Here is a 21,512-nt window from a genome sequence, read left to right as displayed (position 1 = left end):
ACATGAAGTGAAGACAAAAAAATGTGAAGAATTACTTTCACAGAGTAAGAGTGTTGGATGAACGAGCAAAAACTGAATGAGGAAATATCAAATGCTGTTGTATGCAGAATTTTATATTAATTGCACGTCAGAAGAGAAGGTTTAAGAGATGAGTCCTCATGAGTTTAAAACTCGCTTAAAACTAGCTGGCACAAAAATTACCGGCTCTACATGATTTCAGTTCATTTAACATCCTTTATCACTCCATTCTAAAGTCATTTGTTCACACGAATAAAACTTTCTTTTTTTTTCTCGAACCAGACGTACTGTTCCCACCTGTTGCTGATCCAAAGAGCCAGACGCTGGAGGAAATACCGGGCGGTGTTGCAGGTGAAAAGGTTAACGACGGCCTCCAGGTTGTGTGTGCCCCTGGCTGTACACAAGGCCAGCCCCCGCCCTTGTAATGCTCACTTGAATACGTTCACCTCCTCTGTACACCCTCTACTGTGCCGATATGCCACCAGTTCTGTCCACTCCCGGTACACCTCCTGTACTGTTTAATCTACCAGTACACTATCTGTACTGTCTGCTCAAACAGTACACCACCTGTACTGTCTGCTCTACCAGTACAACACTTGTACTCTACCAGTACACCGCCTGTACTGTTTAATCTACCAGGACTGTCTATTCTACCAGTAAACCATTGTTTAATCTATCAGTACACCACTTGTATTGTCTACTCTACCAGCACCCCACCTTGTGCTGCCTTGTACTATAATTTTCAATCAATCAGTACACCAGGTTGTGCCGCCCCACGCGTTCTCCTCCCTCGGGGGCCCAGCGTTAAAGAACACCCTGGGGATGAACACGATCCTTGGACACCCACAATCATGACAACCCATCCTCCAGGCTGGAGACATCACAGTGTGGCCATGGCTGGCTCGCCAGTGAAGATATACACCGGACCAACGCCAGCGACATTTGCAACTTATAACGTGAAAACTGCTTATCCCTGCCCTTGTACAATCATACATCTTTTTACCTGAAATAACTGGATTCAGTCCGTTACATTTCCACAGAGGATTTGATCAGGAAATGCTTATGGGCGCCATCCCAGGGAAGAACTCCCTCCGAAAATAGACAATATGACAAACAGTTCACACGAGGAAGAGAAAAAAATAAATCGTCTTCAACACAGAAAAATCGTTTGACCGTTTCATCAGGAAGGTACGATCTCCGGTGACGACGACCTGTCCTTTGATTTGACCCTGAAGGGTCAGGTCAAAAAAGGCGAGACAATTATGCCTAAGGGTCGTACTGTCTGGCTGAAAGATTGTATCGTCGTGTTCCATGGTCGTGTACCCTCGTGCTCAAGGATCGTACTGTTGGGCTCAAAGATCTTAACACAGTGCTCAAGGATCATGTCGTCGTGCTCAAGGATCGTCCCATCGTGTTCAAGGGTCGTACCGTCGTACTCAAGGGTCGTGCCGTCGTGTTCAAGGGTCGTACCGTCGTGTTCAAGGGTCGTACCGTCGTGCTCAAGGGTCGTACCGTCGTGCTCAAGAGGGAAGGAAGGTTTATATCACTTCCACTCAAAATAACTTCAGCTTGACAGTTTCAAAGTATAGCCGGGGGCCAGGCCGGCCAGCTGTTGGCGTCTGTATGAGGCAAGAGGAGCCTCCACGCACGGTTTATCATCCTCGTTTCTTAAGACTCTCCTGCCGAGAGCAGGCGCCCACACCTGGCCTCCGGCGAGCCATGAGGAAGACGGGCGTCAAGAGCCGGGGTCAAGAGTGTGGTAGGTAACCTAATACAAGCGGGGCCAAACGTTGTTTACATGAGGCGCTGCCGAGAGTGGGCTGACAATGGCCGCTGTGGCGCCATTCTACCCTCAGGCATCCGAAACCATTCTTGAGGTTAGAGAGGAGGGCGAATATGGGAGGGGAGGGGGCGGATGTTGGTGGAAATGGAAAGGGGAGGGAAGGGAAGGCAAACAGACTGCAAGGTTTGCCAGAATTCATTTCTCGTAAGGCCGTAAAAACTGGCGAGAGAGATGAGGAAAAAATCAAAGCTACGTTGCCAGGACTTATCCTTGAAACATGCCAAGTGAGTTGAAGAAATTCATAAAAACTCATTGACTACGCCAGACATACTCTGTTACCCCCATCTGCTTCACATCCCCAGGCAGGCCTGACCTTGCAGCCCCGGGCATGACAAGTGTGACGGTTCCAACTCACAACCAACAGCAACATATTTAACATTTCTTCACATCAATGGAAACCTTGGGAAGGGGCAGGGTGGAGGGGCAGGTAGACAGAGGTGAGGAGGGAGGGTCCCATTCAAGCAGGTGTGTAACAAATAAATCATAACTAAACCTGGACATTATCATACCGAAAATCACTCCCTTGGGAAAAAAAAAAAAAAGTGAGTCAGTACGAAAGAACTAATTGGCAACTGTTGGCTCACAAACCCCAACAGATGTACACGTCTGGGGACAAGAGTGAGTGAACATTAAATACAAACGTCTGAATTAAATCAGTGATATATAAAAACATTTTTGGGTCCTAAGATCAATGCGTTCATAAAGATAATAATCATGAGCCAATGCCAAAGCTCGCGGACCATATTCATAAATTAAAGTCGGTGGAAACAGAAGCTTAAACTTGAATATTCAGGGAAACAAATGCTCATCAGCTGTGGTTACTCTTCTTTTCTATATCATACAATCATCTAAGTCGATGAGTAAAATGGCTTTCAATTACATGAAACTTACATACCCAAAACAGGATGCCATCAGTGGACCGCTTAAGAAAAATAGCCATTGAAAGATGAAAGAACGTCAAAAAATACATTCAAACTGTATATGATAATAGTGCTGGTGGTATGAGATCATGCCGCAACGTATACTGCAGGTGTGGTAACTTAACACTTAAAACTTAAGCTGCTTTTGCTTCAAGTGAGAATGTTGTGATGCGGTCCACTCATGACTGCCTCACTGGCCGGCCCTTGAATGGACCACATTCACAATCATTCTTCAGCCCTTGGCTGCAACGGCACGACCTCGGAGTACGATGGGCTGGCCTTTGATTACATCCTTAAGGATCAGCAGCTCAAAAGCTAAGCCATCGTGCCTACAGGTCGTGCCCTAGGGGAGTGCGTCCATGCTCAAGTGGTTCAACAACTTTACATATCAAAAACTCACGGAATATGCCATTTTCAGACCTGAAAAAATGTAGAAAATATATTGGCAGTCAACAGATAATCTGAAAAGGATAAAAAGGACAAGTCTAAATTACAATGTGAAAAATGACACAATGCATTCCAATAATAATCTGTACAAAACAGAGTTGTGAAGTTCACTTAGTAAAACAATTAATGGAAGACCCATGCCCCATGATTGAACCAAAGGTCCACTAATGGAGTCTGGTATCTGGATATGAGTAGTTGATCAATCAGAAGGTTTTCTCCTAAACCTAAAGATTAACCTGTAAGTAAACAGATCAGATCGATCCATTAGCAATAACCAATACATGTTTTACTACAACGTCCATGACAATTAAGGCTTTGCATAAGACGGAAACTTAACATTTCCCTGCTGTCATAAAGACGTCACTGGACACGTCTAATGGATCTATAACAGTGACACTTCATTAGCTCAATAACCCAATGTAAATCAAAATGTGGTAAATATAAGACCCATGCAGTGAAAACCTTACCTCATACATCATCTATTCTATACAGGGAAACCTGTTTTCGTAAACATACAGTACTACCTCGTTACATAAGTTTGGTCGCATGGTTACTTGGGTGTAAGGTCTAGTGACTGCCAGGGTTATCAATCTAAAATCAACCACACTCGCTTCCCCAAGTCCAGCTATACTTCTTGTTTATACCAAAAGACACATACAAAAGACTAAATACAGTAAATATTACATATGGTCCAATGGCAGCACTGGTCCGCTGATGACAAACTTACCCTTCTAGAACATCTGTATTTCTACCGTTCATCCACCTTCCTCGTACATGGTCTCAATATTATGTCCCTAAGTCATTAGCAAAGATTTTTCTAAATCTCCTTCATTACTTCACAGTTCCCTACGACCAAAAGACCCAATAACCATGTGTCATCTAAGATTCTGAGTGCTCCTACCTCACTCTCCCTCAAAAGCCCCAGTTGAAAATCGCGAAGCAATGATCAGTCAAGCCCAAAAAATCAACAGGCTACCTCCACCCCCATCTATCCACTGGTACAACGTCATAACCAATTCCTTACAAAAAAAAAATATCCATCTAACTCCTGTTCGTATCCTCGTAACAATGACCCGCTGCGGAGCCACCAATACTTGCGCACGTGTTGCTCTGAACCCCCCCCCCCTCCACCATCCCCCGAGCACCTTCACAACCCGAGGCCCAAATACTATTGCCTACCCCCTACCCCAGCCTCAACCACAGGCCAACCCCCCCAGAGTCAAGGGTGACACACGTGACAAGCACGCAGCGAGGTATGAGGGTCGGCTGCGTGTGGTGCATTCATCGCCACGGGCCACCACGCTCAGGCTGGAGCCAGGTCCCCCCCCCCCCCCCCGGGGGGGGGGGGGGGGGGGCTATGGCAGGGCGAGGCCTTGAGCAAGACGGAGGGATGTAAACACGGGGGCCGCCTGGAAGAATGTGCCCCGTGATGAGTTCCAGAGATACTGCACGATACATCAAGGAGGCTCCGCTCCACTGCTACAGCGCTCCAGAAACACCAAGTGTAAAGGAGAAAAGGAAACGAAAGGGAAAACAATTATCAAGAAACTGAAAGGAGAGAGGGGAAATGCACAAGAAAATTAATGAAAATTTCAGGTAAGTCGAGGAAATATAATGGGTAGAGGAAGGGGAGGACAGAAAATGAGGAAAGGAAGAGAAAACGAGAAGAACAGGGGATGACGATGCTGGTGTGTGTTGAGGGACCTCATCAGTATGAACTCATAATAAGTGACTATGGCCAGAAGAGGAGCGTGTCATAATTACCCAAGATGATCATGACAATCACAAGATGAAGCAATACAGAGTAAGAAGAATGACGGAACGACAGCGACCCAAGAGAAGAACTCATATATGTGTGGGGGAAATTACGAGAGTTACGTAACGTCAAAAATGGGGTATCGATAGTAACGTAAAACCCTCACCTACCGTTACACTCACTCATGCGAACTAACATGCCATCTATGGAAAAATATTATAAAAATAAGTCAGAGGAAAACTGAAAATATACGTATGAAGAAAATACTGGAAAAAGAAAAGAACACACACACACACACACACACACACACACACCGGCAGTAACCATGAGTCACCACACGGGACGATCACAGGCGCGGCAGTCGACCCACACCCAACCCAGGTGTTCATTCTCCCCTCGGAGCTGGGAAGGAGAGAGAGAGAGAGAGAGAGAGAGAGAGAGAGAGAGAGAGAGAGAGAGAGAGAGAGAGAGAGAGAGAGTGGATGTGGAAGGGGGTGTGGTGGTACACAAGGCTGACGGCGGCCGATGCAGAGAGCGGGTTGGTAACCACAGCTCCTGCACACGTTATAATAGCCCCAACCATTACTGGTTACACTTACTGTAGGTAACAGATGTATTCAATGTTGTAACTACCATATACTGCTGTCGCTGGCCGTGTGAGAGCACTGACCGTAACAGTACAACCCTAGAGCACGACAATACAACCCTTGAGCACGACAATACAACCCTTAAGCGCGACAATACAACCCTTGAGCATGACAATTCAACCCTTGAGCACGACAATACAACCCTTGAGCACGACAATACAACCCTTGAGCACGACAATACAACCCTTGAGCACGACAACAAAACCCTTGAGCACAATACAACCCTTAAGCATGACAATTCAACCCTTTAGCACGACAATACAACCCATGAGCACGACAATACAACCCTTGAGGACGACAATACAACCCATAAGCACGACAATACAACCCTTGAGGACGACAATACAACCCTTGAGAACGACAACAAAACCCTTGAGGACGACAATACAACCCTTGAACACGACAATACAACCCTTGAGCACGATAATACAACCCTTGAGCACGACAATACAACCCTTGAGCACGACAATACAAACCTTGAGGACGACAATACAACCCTTGAGTACGACAATACAACCCTTGAGCACGACAATACAACCCTTGAGCACGACAATACAACCCATGAGCACGACAATACAACCCTTGAGCACGACAATACAACCCTTGAGTACGACAATACAATCCTTGAGCACGACAATACAACCCTTGGACACGACGATACAACCCATAAGCACGACAATATAACCCTTGAGCATGACAATACAACCCTTGAGCACGACAATACAACCCTTGAGTACGACAATACAACCCTTGAGCGCGATAATACAACCCTTGAGCACGACAATACAACGCTTGAACACGACAATACAACCCATGAGCATGACAATACAACCCATGAGCACGACAATACAACCCTTGAGCACAACAATACAACCCATGAGCACGACAATACAACCCTTGAACACGACAATACAACCCTTGAGCACGACAATACAACCCTTGAACACGACAATACAACCCTTGAGCACGACAATACAACCCTTGAGCACGACAATACAACCCATGAGCACGACAATACAACCCTTGAGCACGACAATACAAACCATGAGCACGACAATACAACCCTTGAGCACGACAATACAACCCTTGAGCACGACAATACAACCCTTGAGCACGACAATACAACCCATGAGCACGACAATACAACCCTTGAGCACGACAATACAACCCTTGAGCACGACAACACAACCCTTGAGCACGACAATACAACCCTTGAGCACGACAATACAGCCCTTGAACACAATACAACCCTTGAACACGACAATACAACCCATGAGCACGAAAATACAACCCTTGAGCACGACAATACAACCCATGAGCACGACAATACAACCCATGAGCACGAGAATACAACCCTTGAGCACGACAATAAGACCCTTGAGCACGACAATACAACCCATGAGCACGACAATACAACCCTTGAGTACGACAATACAACCCTTGAGCATTACAATACAACCCATGAGCACGACAATACAACCCTTGAGCACGACAATACAACCCATGAGCACGACAATACAACCCTTGAGCACGACAATACAACCCTTGAACACAACAATATAATCCTTGAACACGACAATACAACCCATGAGCACGACAATACAACCCTTGAGCACAACCTTGAACACGACAATACAACCCTTGAACACGACAATACAACCCTTGAACACGACAATACAACCCTTGAGCACGACAATACAACCCATGAGCACGACAATAAGACCCTTGAGAAATGTCGACCCTCGAGCACGACGATAAGACCCTCGAGCATGACCATACAACCCTTGAGGACGACGACCGTACATATGATGATGACCGTAAAAGCCAGTCGGTCATACCCACGAGACGCACCGTCGTGGTCACGGTGGGTGTTGCTGACGAACGCTGGTGCTGCTCCTGGTGCTGACGGATGGAACCACTCTTGGTATCTGGCGATGTGACTCGATTTTCTTTTCTTTATTCTCTCTCTCTCTCTCTCTCTCTCTCTCTCTCTCTCTCTCTCTCTCTCTCTCTCTCTCTCTCTCTCTCTCTTGGCGAGGGTGTCCCGCAGCTTTTAAACGCAAACTCCTGATAGCTTTTATAAAATCGATCAGTCGATGGAGATCAGATCAATCTTGCCGGTTCTCTTCACGGTGTCGGTGGGATTCCAGTATGATCAGCCGTCAGTGTGACAATCTTCTTCGTCAACCATCTTACTTTTACATACACCAGAGGTCTGAGCAGTGTGAGTCCTGTACGTTTTTTACAGAATTTACGACAACAAAATTACGTCGGCTGGACATGGCATCACAAGGTTGCTTCACTTTCTAAATACTGGAGCCTTCGCCTGTAGCTGAATAACCACTGTCACCTCCACAGGTCAGAGTGACTACATCAAGGAGACACAAACTACAACACTACGTCTTACAATGTAAAAAAAAAAAAAAAAATAGAGCCTTTTTGGGATAGATCTGGTCCAACCCTGCAAGATGTGTCACACCATCATCTTGTTAATAACGAGATACTTAAAATTTTAAAGTTTGTATCCACTTTTTTCATCTAGTCAGTAAAATTTAACATATGAAACTACGTAATTCATGAACTGAAATACGAATAGTAACATCTTAATGTAACATCAACCCACTGGGGGTCTGACTAAGATCCTTTGTGACCCTTGTAATCCTTTTGCACTACCGCTCACAGGATGAGCATGGAGTGCACAGTAAATTTTGCCGGGTTTGCCGGCACAAATCAAATCACTCATCAAGGTGCAGTCTCCTGGGACGTGGCTGTGTGTTCACCTCGTGTGCACCAGTGTCAGCCTCAATCTTCATCAATCACCGTAAAATCTAACACACTTCTGCCATACTATAGAGAAAAATGTGTCAAGGACCAAGAAGGTTAGTGTTGTAAGGGACGACTTCAGCTCTACATAAACCTCCATGAGCACGATGGCTCAACCCTAGACAGCACCATGATAACCCTGGCTGGGGGGTCACAGGACAGGTCATCATCATACCCAAAACCTGTCTCAGTCGTGTTCAACGGACTGAAATCTTTTATTCTACCCTTCTTCCATTTGACCTCTGCGTTACTCACACATAAGGCACTGTAGTGGATGAATGTGTAGTACGATGTCAGTACTAAACGACACACAGATTGAGGTTAATTTCCACCTATCCGCACGAGGTGAGCAGGAACGGCGCGAGAGGTCTGCATTCCCTAACTTTCATATTCCTTATCTCGGATACTGACAATTACCGGAGCATAATGGCGCCAGCCTGCAGGGCAGTGGCGAGATACCTGCCTTCATCATGGTTACCGCGCCAGACACGTCCAGCATCTATAGCCTCCACGGTGGTGCAGCCAGCGACCTCAGTACCAGTCATGTGTGAACACCGTTGCGTGGGTGAGCACGGTTCCCGCCTCCCTCCCTCCTCCTCACTCCGGCACCCAGCAAGGCGGTGTCCGTCACCTGCCACACCACCAGCCGGACACATCAGGCACCCCTCCCCGCTGCCAACCATACAACCACCCGCCCTCTCACCATTCCCAGTTTTTGTGACTAAAATATCTTTTTCTTTTTCGTAACGTCACGTGGAAACAGCAGACTCTTGTGTACCCCCCGTCTCCCTCCACCTCAATATGGCAGCCGTCCGTACTTACGAGCCAAATCTTGGCCAATGTTTGGTTAATTTGCGAGAGGATCCTCAGACCTGAAGGTGATGAGAGTTTCCTGCCGCGTCAACAGCAGGGGGTCATTAGCGATCTCACCCTGTGAGGGAGTTTATCCTGAAACAAGAACGGGGGCCTCTGGTGACTGTCAACACTCAGTTCCTGTCTACCTTATAGTCACGTCCGTCGCTATTACTATCCGCCTCCAATCGAATATTTTCAGACGCACTTCCGTCACCTGGTGGTTCTCATGGTCATAGCATCAGCATACGTGCACCAACCCATTAAGAAAGGCACATGGTGTGTGTGTGTGTGTGTGTGTGTGTGTGTGTGTGTGTGTGTGTGTGTGTGTGTGCAAGTGTCTTCGTCAGGTTGTCATCACCTTCCCCCCGCCCCATGACTACAGCCTGACCTCTGGTGTCCCGCCTGTGGCTGAGCGCGGGACACATCCGTAGGAAGGTCACACCTTGACCTCCCCGTGACTCAACATACGACAGTACCGTGGAGGGGGACTACGGGGGGGAGGGGGGATTCCTGTGGATTAAGCGGCACATCCCTTGACTCCAGGAGACAGTTCAGGCTACAAATATGGACTCTGCCCTACGTACATACAGACGTCAAGAAAAACTATACGAGCGATATTTCACAACTAGGTTATACACACACACACACACACACACACACACACACACACACATATATATATATATATATATATATATATATATATATATATATATATATATATATATATATATATATATATATTAATTATTCAAAAACATTTCAGGACTAGGCCATATAATGTTTAGCTTCCCTCCCAGTATACTTGTGCACCAACTCTCTGCCCCCCACCCATCATGTCAACAGCCTCCACAAGACACGACATATATAACCATGAGAAATATCATCATCTAAAGAAGTCCCGTTTTCTTCAGTGGTCTTAAACCAAGCTGCCTGAACCCACACTGAGCTTGATTCAACAGACTATTATTAGCGGCGGTCCTTATGCCCGTATATCCGGGTGCACGTTGGTTCACGCCGCTGTCTGGCTGCTGGCACTGGAACACACGCACGCATACACACACACACACACACACACACACACACACACACACACACACACACACATCTAGTATTCAAATCATGACTTCCTGTGTATATAATCATAAAATATTTAACGACAAACTTTAACGATCATATTTCACCCCAGTCCACATCACATAATACTTCAAGCACTGGTTCTTTCGTGAAGCATAAATTCCTCCTCGTGTCTTTACAGATCAGCAATGTATGAACAGCTTAATGTACTGAGGCCTAGAGTCTGTGTGTCGTGTGACACTGTCTGGCTTCAGTAAGAGTGTGATCCTGAAGCGGAACTCACTTTTAAACACGTGAGGTGTGCAGCCTCAGCCCAGACTCACACTGACACCTTGCTGGCTGAACACGCCGCTGGACATGGACAGTTGGATCAATCATAACAGACATATTGTCTTAAATAAGTCCCAAAAGCCACTGGTCAGTGACGAGCGTCGCATACGCCCTCATACTAACCTACAATACCGCACTCCATGTGAATAAACAGTACCATACTTTTACTATAAGTACTATTCTCAATTACTCCATGACGTTTTTCCATATTGATAATTACTCTATGACACTTTTTTTTAAGTTGGCTGAGACGGCACGGGCAACTGAAGCCCAAATCGAGGCCGTCTACTTAACGCCGTAAAAGATAAATACCCTAGCCTGAGCCAGGTACCTATTTTATCGGCCAACCCCTAGGGGATGGATGAACAGCTATGTTGACTGTGGACCGATCGCCGCAACTAGGATTCGATCTATACGGTCGACACTGAGCGGCCCGTGAATGCGTTACGGTCAGGAACGCTACACCACGGAAGGTCTATACAGGTTCATGTAATCCGGTCATGTTTACATAACGTTTCAGCTGACACTATCCTATGAAAAATTAATCCCATTAATATTGGGATACACACGAGTCTTCACCTAACACCACCACGGCCACCTGAAGTTGCACGTGACGAGAGTGTAACCCACACATCAACTTCCGTCAGGCAGTGCAGTCAACTCCCGATGCCATTGCTAGTCTGGAAGGAGATGGTCACACACTGATACTGTGGCCTCGACAGCAATACTGGTTGTTAAGTTGGAAGTGAGGGCAGGGTACGGAGGATTATTATACTGGCAACAGTGGTGAGAGTGGTGGCAGTAAGACTGCTCGTGGCAGCACTGATAATCAGAAAAGATACATTCGACAATCAAGCGACTTTTCGCTTTTTCTTTCTAGCTCCAGACATGACAAGGGTAAACGAATACCCAAATCGAGGCCATCTCAGTTCAGTGGAGAAATATCATAACAATGCAGCAGGGATGGATCTGAACTCCCCAAGTGTTGAGGACCAATTCTTGAGGGTGGGAAACTCATACGACGTGGGAAAGACAATGGGAAAAGACGTCCAAAGCTGCGGTGAACGAGGAAAGGGAGCTGTAACATAATGGTCAATCCCAGCAAGGTTAGTCACCACACAGAAACTACAGGAAGCAGCTACATCTCGCATGTCTTTGCGGCTGGGACACATGCAGAGAGCTCGCGAAAGCAGAGACTGAACTCATGATAAAAAAAAAAAAAAGAAACAGGATGGGTAAGCAACATAACGGAGACCGAGGAGGGATGGTTGAAGAAACGTGATAGCGGGAGTTAACAAGGTGAGGAGCTTTTTATTTCTGTCTGGCTTCAAAGGGGAAAAAAGGAGGAAGAGTTACCCAAGACATGCGAGCGATACTCCCCACCGGGGTGAATGAGACCCCTGCAGATATGGGACGGCCGCTCAGACGAAAACTAATGACAACATGCAAGTAACATCAACAGTTTGTGACAAGCCGATTTTTGTGACGGTCAGATGTGAGATGCTCCAACAAGACATAGCATAGAGCTGGACACGTGGTTAGCGTTTGTTGCAGTGGTAAAGTGTAATCTTCTGAAATAGGAAATGAGAGATATTTAGTTAGGGATCCTTGCAGGAACTGCATTCTTGACCGGCTATTTGACCAAGTTACTGCCAAGCTTCCCCATTCCGAGATGTTCCACGGGCCCGACGTGAGAGAGCGAAATATGTCCAGTGCGAGAGCAAGAACGAGTATCGGATTGAAAGGACATGAAAGTGAGCTGAACGATGTCAAGTGGAATTATTAGCATAATAGTAAACTGCGTTAGAGGATGAAGAAACAAGACCGTTTCTGGATAGATGCTGTCATATGGAGCACACGCTATCGGTCGTGGCAGCAGTGCTGATCAAAATTATATCAGTGGCACCAGACACAAGGGTATGGTGGCCGGGTCTCTAGCCTGACTCGTAAGGATCAGGTCAAAGTCTTGGCCACCATACCCAAGGATCGTTCAGACATGCTCACAGATCGTGGGGCTCAAGAGGCTAAACACTATGGCAATCGGTACTTCACGTGCAACTTCTCAGCGCAAGGAAGAAAGGGAACACCTCCCAGTTAAAATGCTAAGAGATGACAGGGATCAAGGAAGCAGCAACACTCACAAAAATCAAATTCCCAGTAATGATAGTGATGACGGAGGCAAGAATTGCGGTGTGAGGAGCAAAAAGCTAGTGTGGTAATGTGAGAGGGGTCAGGGGTGCGACAATGGTCAGGGCCGGGAGTAAGGCCGGCGGTGTAACAATAGCCTGATCCTGTTACTCTGCCAAGACGCACCTCCACGCAACACTACCTATCATGTCGGCAAGGTCAGCCAGGGAACCTCCCACGGATCTGGTGACACCCGGGGGAAGATGGCGCCCACGGTATCACGGCTGACCCAGGGGGAAACGATAGTACAACCCACGGGTGTTGGAGAAGAGCAAGACAGGAAAAATGGAACAGTCAACGTGAGAGCAAGAGAGACGGAGACGAGTGGATAGTGATATCTGTAAGGTTGGGGTACAAAACCAAACTGACAAGACCGCAGAACGAGATACGAGCTGTGTCGAGGGAAGGGAGATGACAGGAGGACAAGGCTACGAGGATAATGGAACCAGGACAAGGCCATGCTCACCACACACCACGTCATTCATCTCTCCTCCCATAAACCATTGTAAAGCTTGTCCAGTCATCTTCAGACGGGGTCGCGCAGTGGTTTCAACACATCTTGCTCTGCACTCAGTATAACCACGCCTCGCACACATAGAGATGATATAACGTCAAGTCTTCCCGGATGCTGGTCCAGGTAACAAGGCCTCCCACTCCTGACACCTTGTGTACCCAAAGTTCCTCAAGACCAGAGGACACATCTCCATCACCCACACCTGCCCTACTCTCCTCCCTTCGACCACCAGGTGTCTCAAAAGTCCGAACTCACAGGCAGAATTTATTACTACAGATCAAAATTATACAAAATTGTATGATAAGCAGTTTAAACATGTGTCAAAATGAAGTTAATCACTGAATTCTGTCCTTGACTCAGGACATTCACCAAATCCTTCATAGGGGCTCCATAGAACAGAAATTTGTGTTTGGAAATCTATTTCCAGGGTAGCCAGGGATTAAACTTTCTTCGATATACCAAAAAGAAGAGAATAAAGTCGAACACCGACAAGCAAAAAGTAAGAATAACACTGTTGGTGAAACGCAGACGGTGTAGAATCTGTGTTGGCCGCACGCCACAGACGCAGCGGATGAGCGAATACCAACACAATTAAAATCTCCTCCTCCGAGAGGCGAAGACAATACACAGCTGTCCGTCACTCGCTGAGACACGATGTCTGAGAACGACCGCTCCCACCAGCGGGTGGACACACAGCAATCATCAGGCCACACTCTCTCCTCCCTATGGTATTCAAGAGTCACTCAGGCAACTTGCTCTCTGATGAGCATTGGGGTGCACAATAAACTTGCCGTGGACACGGGCACACATCAATGTTGAACCAACACCCACCAGGTACACAGTGACTGCTCTTGTTACAGAAGCACACCCGTCATTCTCAACCCAGCCTCAATACACGAGACGCCCACTCCACCTCATCAGGTGCCCAGCCATGTAACACGGTACCTCACTTCGCCACGGTAAGCACTTACTTCCCCATACCACTATCATGTTACGAGATCAGGTTATACCCAGATCTCTCCTGACCACATACCATCATCATAGTTACCTATATAAAGTTTACGTTGCTCTCTCTCTCTCTCTCTCTCTCTCTCTCTCTCTCTCTCTCTCTCACTCTCTCACACACACACACACAACACACACACACACACACACACACACACATACCACTCACTAAACTGCTATAATATATATAAAGTAAGAACTTGGGCATGCGTCTGAGAGAGAGAGAGAGAGAGAGAGGAGAAGAGGAGAGAGAGGAGAGAGGAGACGTACAGGACGAGATGAGAGAGTAGGATGAGTAGAGTAGGCCACACAGAACATACTAGGTACGAGAGAGGTACGGTGCAGTGTAGCGAGTGTTATGAGAAGGAGAGATGTAGGGGACGTAGGCAGTAGGTGCGCATGCGACGTACATGATAGCACGAAGTCCAAAGGAGTGACACTTGATAGCTACTGAAGTGCTCGCCCACTGCGCAGCCTTCTCTAACCCTCCCGATAACCATGTGAGAAAGAGAGAGAGAGAGAGAGAGAGAGAGAGAGAGAGAGAGAGAGAGAGAGAGAGAGAGAGAGAGAAGCAAATGGTTGTGTGGTGGGTGAGGCTGGCACTGCTATATATATCCCGGGGGCGGGGACGGCGCCAGCAACCACTACATAGCTTGCCAGCTCCCAGGACAAGCGGGCCTGGCTCTGCCACCACCACCACCGGAAGACGACCCCCACACCGCCTCATCCAGACTACCTCCCGACCGCCACCTCCATCTGGGACGACCACGGCCGGCCACGCCCCGCTGGTCACTGCCCACCACCAAAAATGAGTCCAACAGACGAGGAAAACTGGTTGACGTAGGGTAACGAGCCACCTGCGGCCTCTGTGAACAAATGCTAATGACCAGGACCGAACGACCACAAATAGAATGGTAAAAAGAACTATGATTATCTTGGGTCTAATCATAGTAAACAGGCGCTGTCAATAGTCGTCACAATATTTACACATTTGTCTCAATACTTTACATTCACAGGAAAAACTATATATATATATATATATATATATATATATATATATATATATATATATATATATATATATATATATATATATATATATATGTGTGTGTGTGTGTGTGTGTGTGTGTGTGTGTGTGTGTGTGTGTGTGTGTGTGTGTTCAGGGGGAAAATGAAACACGATAAGTTCCTAAGTGCACTTACGTGTAACAATCACATCATCAGGGGAGATACAAGAAAGAAATATAACAATCAGTTGACATATAACAAAGAGATGTAGCTCGGACGCCATATATATGATGGACTCCTTTGCAGCGAGAAGTTATCTGACGAGACTCTACTCCCAACGATACAGCCTCGCCAAAGGAGACTTTTCAATCGAGATGCAACCTTGTGCTGATGGAGTCCATTAAACATATATATATATATATATATATATATATATATATATATATATATATATATATATATATATATATATGTGTGTGTGTGTGTGTGTGTGTGTGTGTGTGTGTGTATCATGCTTGAGTGTGTTTGCATTTAGCAGTGTACGGTGCCTGGTGTGTCAGTTGCCCGGAGAACACACGTATAATGATGATAGAAGTAGAGTACACCTGAGGGTAGGCACGTCTCATTATGGTCTCCCGGGGCGTCTCAGTCACAGTCACACCGCAGTTGTAGCTGGCGCTTTTACCTAGGCAGTCCACCTGCTCACTCAGCCCCCTCGACCTACGTTACCTCACGCGTCTGCGGTACCTTCAACCCCATAAGCGCCACGGTACGATCCCTCAGCACTACGGTACGATCCCTCAGCACCACGGTACGATCCCTCAGCACCACGGTACGTCGATCCCTCAGCACTACGGTACGCACCTTGAGCACTACGGTGCGCACCTTGAGCACCACGGTTCGATCCTCGAGCACCACGGTACTGTCCCTGGGTATCATTGTCGTAACGTCGTGCTCAAGGGCTATATTTTTCACACACATCTATCTAGATGAAAGTATAAGAGTCCTCTCAGTGTAGTGTATACTAGGGACACACACACGCACAGACACACACACACACACAGACACATACATACCATAACAATCAATCACATAGTAACTGCCAGCCCAGCGTTGCCGCTGACAACAGTGGCCGGGGAAGCAATGTAATTCATTCGCCAGGCTGACTCCCAGCCCCCGAGAGTATAAAATGACCCGTCCACACATGACAGAGGGTGAGGTACGTGTACCGTCCGCCAGACGGTTGTCACTGTCATGCTGCTCCTGACAACCACACTAAACACTCTTGGGATAATATCATACACTCAAACGATCAGTTCTCAGGTTGGATATGTCACATTATGAATCACTGTCAGGAACGACTGATGGTGTCATTACTATCCCTCCAAACGACCTTCCACCGCAGGAAACTATTTCTATGTCAATGATCAAGAGACATTTATACCTCCAAGTGCGAGAAGACACACACAGCCACAACTAGGGAATTAGTCAACTGGTTCCCTGTGTTGTACGACCTGAATTACAGATATTTGATGCGTCCAACACCTCCCTCACCCCCTGACGGGAGGGATCCCTGGGCCCCACTCGGGCTCATCTATCATCCTCCTATGTCGATGTACTGTACCACTGTACGCTCTGTACTGGCCTGCACCTACCGCGAGATATGTGCTCTTCACCCATACTCCCCTTGAAATGCTTTGTCTACGTACATCTAGATAATATATACATATACAAATGTCTTGGACAATCGCATGTTTACCAAATGGCGTTCTAGCTTCGTCTCTTTGATGTATATCAACTGACTTATATTTCTCTGTGTCTCCCCTGATGATGTGATTATTACACGAAAGTGCACTTGGGAACTTATCGTGTTTCATTTTTCCCGTGGACTCATAGGAATATATATATATATATATATATATATATATATATATATATATATATATATATATATATATATATATATATATATATGTGTGTGTGTGTGTGTGTGTGTGTGTGTGTGTGTGTGTGCAGAACCTTCACTTCATCGTGAAGAGGTATATGCACAATCACCAGTGAAAAGAGAAGATAAAAACAGTGAGTACTTTCGCTTATCACATCCTCAGACACAGTGGCCCCACTCTGTCTGAGCATGTAATAAACGAAAGTACTCAACGTTCTAATTTTCTCTTTCCAGTGGTAATTGTGCATACATATATATATATATATATATATATATATATATATATATATATATATATATATATATATATATATATATATTCAAACTATTCGCCATTTCCCGCGTTAGCGAGGTAGCGTTAAGAACAGAGAACTGGGCCTTTGAGGGAATATCCTCACCTGGCCCCCTTCTCTGTTCCTTCTTTTGGAAAATTAAAAAAAAAAATAATAATAATGAGAGGGGAAGATTTTCAGCCCCCCGCTCCCTCCCCTATTAGTCGCCTTCTACGACACGCAGGGAATACGTGGGCAGTATTCTTTCTCCCCTATCCCCAGGGATAATATATATATATATATATATATATATATATATATATATATATATATATATATATATATATATATATATATATATATATCAAAACTAAAACTTTCCTCTTATGTCAAGTTGAGCCATTATGACCCATCACGATAAAACGACCACACAGCCAGAGGGCAACAGAGCACAGCAAGTAATGTAGTTAAATCCGTCGTAATTTGTGATGCTTTAGGAGAGTTGGCTCCACTGCCAGATGGTGGGGGGGCAGGGGAGCGTCAGCGCATTATGGCAAGCGCTACACCATCAGACACACGTATGGGAGGCACAAGACCAGGATGGCACTGTGATACTGGGAGAGCCAGGATTAGAATGAGGGACACACATATATATATCTGACGGGACAAAATGTGATCTTAGATTAGATACCAGTGGGTGTGATGTACCACCTAACTACTACACGCTACACTATTACGTAACAGCATGTCCATCTTCATCACCGCCTCTATCACTGCTGGTCTCTGATATTATGAAGGCAGAGAAATGCTTCACTAACACTGACGCACGCCTGGGCACGTCCTGCTTCTACGCATGGTCTTCGCCAGCCGCTGAATCTCACTATTAATGTAACTAACTGTCTCCCGTAACGCTATATAACAATACCTTATGTTCTGATCTGTTTTTTTCAACATGTGATGATCCTATCTATAATATGCGCGTTTATGTATTGGGCACACAGGGCCTTCAGTCTACCTGTATTAGCTTGCTCATCCTACCGCTCTACTGTCCACTGACATAAGCAGTGACCTGTCATGTATATATGTGATGAATACAGAGGCGCCCGTCAGCCCACCCCTGCCTCTGACTCGACTCGTATATCACCCTCCCGTCCATATACGTGGGAGCTGACCCAGCCATTAATGTGTGTCTCTGTCTGTCATGGATTAATGAAGCCCTCTCGGCTCTCCCCTGTAACCTGCCTCTTAACTCACCTGGACGACGTGGATGTCGAACTCTACACAGTAAAGTTCCTCGAGTGCCTGTAACGTCATGTGGTGGCCGACTTAAAAGAAACTTCTGAAACTTCCTCCAACCTGAATAATTCCCAACTCTCTTTCTCCTGCCATTTTACCCCCACCATGAATTCTGCCTCCAGCTTCTTCCTCTTCCCTCCTGCCTCTGGGGGTCCCCTTCACCCTGCCACTCCACCGCCAGTCACGCCCCCTATGCAACCAACACACCAACCAGGCAGGTAAGTGGCCTTAACGACAACTATGACGTGACCACACCACCACCACAATCCCCCCCACCAACGCTGACTCCTCATACACCAGCAGCAAGTTATGCCAAGTCCCTCACAGCCCGTCATTACGGTCGTTACTCACTGGCCTGCACAACGTGAAAGTGGACATTACAGCGAAGGCCAACCACTGCTCACTTGGCGTGGGCCGGGCCGGGCCGGGCCGGCCGCTGGATGATCTAACATGACCAGGTATGATAGGCCCTCCCTCCCTCCCTCCCCGGCGGACTGCCTAACACTACACAGCATCTACCACTTCCTGCTTATCAAGCAACACATGACGCCACTACAGCCGCACCTCACTACACACACACACACACACACACACACACACACGAAAGAATACAACCACATAAACACACACACACACACACACACACACACACACACACACACACACACACACACACACACGAAAGAATACAACCACATAAACACACACACACACACACACACACACACACACACACAAACCAAATTTACGACAATCCAACACACACAGAAAAACATAGCCACTCAAACATAAAAAGCACATGTGACCCTCATACATACACAATAAGACAGACAGATAAGATAGAGATAGATAGATATAGATAAATAGACAGAGAGAGAGAGAGAGAGAGAGAGAGAGAGAGAGAGAGAGAGAGAGAGAGAGAGAGAGAGAGAGAGAGAGAGAGTATGCAGCAGAGAGGGAGGGTGGGTGAACGGCCAACAACCCCTGCACCGGGACAAGTTCCTGGGGTGTCCTGCAGGACTTGCCGCCGCCTCCCGTCCACAACCATTCCCTCCTCACAGCGACTTGTGTCTGCGTTCCTCAGTGCTTGTGTACTTTCCAACGGGAGGAAAGAAAGAGAAAGTCGGCACAAGACCGAGAGGGAGGGAGGGAGGTCGTGTGAGAGAGATCAAGGAAATACAGGGGACGAAGATATGTGAAGAGGAATTATCCACAAGAAGAAGAACATGATAACGAAGATCCACCGATACACACCAGCGCCAGCAGTGCCAACACTTCCGCTGACGTTACTGGCAAGCCCTGCCAACCATCGAGACAACATACCTACACATGATATCAAACGACGCACAAGATCGTTACCAAGTGGAAGAACGAAAAGCAAAGAAATTAATGAAGGACCCATGCATCTGACGGAGCTTGGGCACCTGACAGGGACCCGGGCCTCTCACAGGCCTCGCGTATCTGATAGGACCTGGGCATTTGACGGGTCCTGGGCATCTACCAAGATCTGTGCCCCTGATAACACCACCACAAGGACAGGACAAGGATCGTGGGAGGGAATGAGACAAACTTCACGACGAAGGAGAGGAGAGGAACCAGCGTGGTGCGTGGGGGTGGTGTGCAGCCTCTGATGACGGGGCTGGCCATTACGCTGCCATGAATGTACACCGACCTGCCTCGAGTGAAAGCGGCTCCACCTACACAAAGAAGAGGAGGGTCGTGCAGGGGGAGAGAGGAGCAAGATCAGGATGGCTGGGGAGGTGAGAAAGAATGTGGCGATGACAGCAACGGTGAAGGTGGGTGGAGGCGGTGACGGTGAAGAAACGACGAGAACAAGATATTGGGAAAACTCATGACTACGTTACCTGGGAGAGAGAGAGAGAGAGAGAGAGAGAGAGAGAGAGAGAGAGAGAGAGAGAGAGAGAGAGAGAGAGAGAGAGAGAGAGAGAGAGAGAGACCAAGGGCTGCACTGGACTACACGTCCTACACAATAAAGACTCCAATGGTATGACAATTACTGTTATTCTACCAGACTAACATAAGCCAGACTAACATATATATATATATATATATATATATATATATATATATATATATATATATATATATATATATATAAAAGACCCACGTGTCTAAAACTCCGTCCCTGAACAGTACAAATAAGTAATTACACAAATGGAACAGTGGTTCACGCTGAGCAAAATGTTTGCATCGCCACAGCTGTCTTCAGTCACCCTCTTAAACGGAGGACAGACATGACTCCAGTCTACACCCACCCTCCCGTCACCTTCAGGGGAAAACCTCTCATCCAACAGAATACCAACCAGCCATGGCATCCCATACGATACACACGTGACATTCACCACTCAGACATCAGCACAAAAGCAACAAACCAGACGCCCTTAAAATACTCAACGGTACCAGATTTGAACAAGAGTCCCCTGGTATCTTCCAAAAACATCTCACCGCTCAGTCCTATTCTACGCTGCACCAGCCCGGTCATCCAACATGTCAAAAGCAAATATAACAGAGTTGCAAACTACACACACAAAAAGAACTCAGTACAATC

At 46.6% G+C, this 21,512-nt stretch overlaps 1 protein-coding gene across 18 annotated transcripts in view; it reads right to left on the bottom strand.

Moving 5' to 3' along the window:
- Window positions 1-21,512, bottom strand: part of tmod (tropomodulin) — a 301,351-nt gene that overhangs the window by 163,881 nt on the left and 115,958 nt on the right. Inside the window, exon 2 of one of the 18 annotated variants that reach the window (XM_071667841.1) lies at window positions 3,182-3,201. The exons of the other annotated variants lie outside the window; for them this stretch is intronic. Within the exon in view, the coding sequence (XP_071523942.1) occupies window positions 3,182-3,193 (12 nt within the window). The 5' untranslated portion in view covers window positions 3,194-3,201. The remainder of the gene's footprint in view (window positions 1-3,181; window positions 3,202-21,512) is intronic. 18 annotated transcript variants of the gene reach the window in all.

The sequence above is a fragment of the Panulirus ornatus genome, chromosome 12 (genome assembly GCF_036320965.1).
Source record: "Panulirus ornatus isolate Po-2019 chromosome 12, ASM3632096v1, whole genome shotgun sequence".
NCBI lineage: Eukaryota > Metazoa > Arthropoda > Malacostraca > Decapoda > Palinuridae > Panulirus > Panulirus ornatus.
Note: the sequence above shows the minus strand (reverse complement) of the source record. Positions and strands in the feature narration are given on the sequence as shown.